At 46.1% G+C, this 2,440-nt stretch overlaps 1 protein-coding gene across 1 annotated transcript; it reads left to right on the forward strand.

The window, feature by feature from the left end:
* Window positions 1-1,467: 1,467 nt before the first annotated feature.
* Window positions 1,468-2,431, forward strand: LOC108355334 (hexokinase-2-like; the record flags this gene model as incomplete). The annotated part of the gene is made up of 4 exons (XM_017606500.1): window positions 1,468-1,488; window positions 1,606-1,777; window positions 2,086-2,219; window positions 2,280-2,431. Coding segments are annotated over exons 1-4 (479 nt in total), but the record flags the coding sequence as incomplete, so codon positions are not given.
* Between the last annotated feature and the right edge of the window lie 9 nt (window positions 2,432-2,440).

A 2,440-nucleotide genomic window follows, 5' to 3' on the forward strand; every position in this document is an offset into this window, starting at 1 on the left:
CAAGTGGCGTTTCTTCAGGTGGCCTTCACGCGAAGCGATGGGTTTCATTCATAGGTGGTAAAAGAAGTGGGTACCATCAATTAGCCGCTAATGATGCATTTCAAACACTAAAACACATAAAAAGGACAGCTCAGCTGCACTGGTCATCCTTTGAAGTTTCTTTTTGTTTAGTATGACAAAAAGCAAGAAGCTGAAAACAGAAGCTACCACACGACCTGATAGATTGGTGCAATTGGCAGTCGGCTGGGCAGTATCAGTACGGGTGATGGCCACCTAGTGAAACAGGCATGAATGGTACAGCAATCTAAAGATACGAGCACAAAGCAGATATGGCAGTGCAACCAATTATGATTGGCCAGGCTCGGATGATGTCAAATCCATCCAGCCCAGACATATGGAGGCGAACTTGAATTGGCTCCTCAGAACGCAGCCTCACAAGTGAAACGTTGCCGCAGGGACGGTCGCTGAAGATGTGCTGAGATGTGCTGCGCTTTCTCAGCCAAAGCAATTGTACCTCGTATCGCACTAACAGACAAACAGACTGAAGTGTACAGAGTAAAGGCAGCGAAGACGACGGAGACGGAGACAAATGCACACTAAAACATGCCTTATCGAGTCGAGCTGAAAAGTATTTGAACGAGGCACAGAAGCGATGGTGCTCTGTGTGGAGATGCATCATCAAGATCGCAGAAACCTTATCACTGCTTACCGTTGTCTATTTATTGCGCTACTTGAAGCGTGCCAGTGGCCAAATTGCTCCTCGTCTTCGCTGGTGCTGGTACTGTTGTTCCTGCTGATCACTTGACACTGTCACGAGTTGATAGATTGTCTCTACTTCACCACCACAACCACCACCAGTTTTTTCGTTTTCGTCTTCTTCGTCTCCCTCTTCGTTTTCGTCATCTTCTCTTCCCTGTCTCGCTTCTGAACTATTCTCGTTCACTGCCGCCGTCTGGAGCATCACCGCAAAATTGTGGCAAATAGTGCTCGTTGCCGACGCTGCTATTCTCAGGAATCATTGCCAGAAAGGATGAACGCATTACAGAAGGAGGTTAGTGTGTGCTCAATCAACAGACAACGACGTGCTTGTGTGCTCGCACGAGACTGTCGGCAGACGAANATCGCAGAAACCTTATCACTGCTTACCGTTGTCTATTTATTGCGCTACTTAAAGCGTGCCAGTGGCCAAATTGCTCCTCGTCTTCGTTGGTGCTGGTACTGCTGTTGGTGCTGCTGCAGATCACTTGACACTGTCACGAGTTGATATATTGTCGCTACTTCACTACCACAACCACCACCAGTTTTTTCGTTTTCGTCTTCTTCGTCTCCCTCTTCGTTTTCATCATCTCTCTGTCTCGTTTCTGCACTATTCTCGTTCACTGCCGCCGTCCGGAGCATCACCGCAAAATTGTGGCAAACAGTGCTCGTTGCCGACGCTGCTATTCTCAGGAATCATTGCCAGAAAGGATGAACGCATTACAGAAGGAGGTTAGTGTGTGCTCAATCAACAGACAACGATGTGCTTGTGTGCTCGCACGAGACTGTCGTCAGACAACAACAGCACTAAACAATGGCACTAAACTTTCCCGTGTTTTGTCCTGACAGGCCGAACAGCTGACCAGGTCACTGGTGCTGACCGATGATCAACTGCACCAAATTCAGTCACTTTTGATGAACTCATTCAACGATGGACTCAAAAGAGAGACGAACCCAGTGGCACCGGTCAAAATGTTTCCCACATTTGTTAAAGAGGTGCCCGACGCCAAACACAAATACGGTGCGTGGTTTAGTGTCACTTAATTTTTCTCTCTTTCTATAACTTGATCATTCTCCTTTCTNAACAGCTGACCAGGTCACTGGTGCTGACCGATGATCAACTGCACCAAATTCAGTCACTTTTGATGAACTCATTCAACGATGGACTCAAAAGAGAGACGAACCCAGTGGCACCGGTCAAAATGTTTCCCACATTTGTTAAAGAGGTGCCCGACGCCAAACACAAATACGGTGCGTGGTTTAGTGTCACTTAATTTTTCTCTCTTTCTATAACTTGATCATTCTCCTTTCTTTTTTTTGCAGTGGAAGGCAAGTTCCTAGCTCTAGACCTGGGTGGCACTAACTTCAGAGTTTTGCTGATTGAGTTACTCGGTGATGAGTTGCACCATGAGACGGAAATTTACACAATTGCCGATGAACTTAGAAATGGAACTGGCGCAGAGGTAAGTGCTAAAACTACATAATTGCAATTGACTTTTAGTAATAATTATTTCTTATTTTAGCTTTTTGACTACATTGCCTTTTGCATCTTCAGCTTCATGAATGCTCGCAATTTAGTGCAATTTCGAATGCCTCTAGGTTTCACCTTTAGCTTTCCCTGCATACAGGAAGGTCTCAGCTCTGCTCGTCTGACCACTTGGACTAAAGGTTTCAAGTGCACCGG

Source organism: Rhagoletis zephyria, unplaced genomic scaffold (genome assembly GCF_001687245.7).
Source record: "Rhagoletis zephyria isolate East Lansing unplaced genomic scaffold, Rhagoletis_zephyria_1.1 Rzeph_scaffold_44630, whole genome shotgun sequence".
NCBI lineage: Eukaryota > Metazoa > Arthropoda > Insecta > Diptera > Tephritidae > Rhagoletis > Rhagoletis zephyria.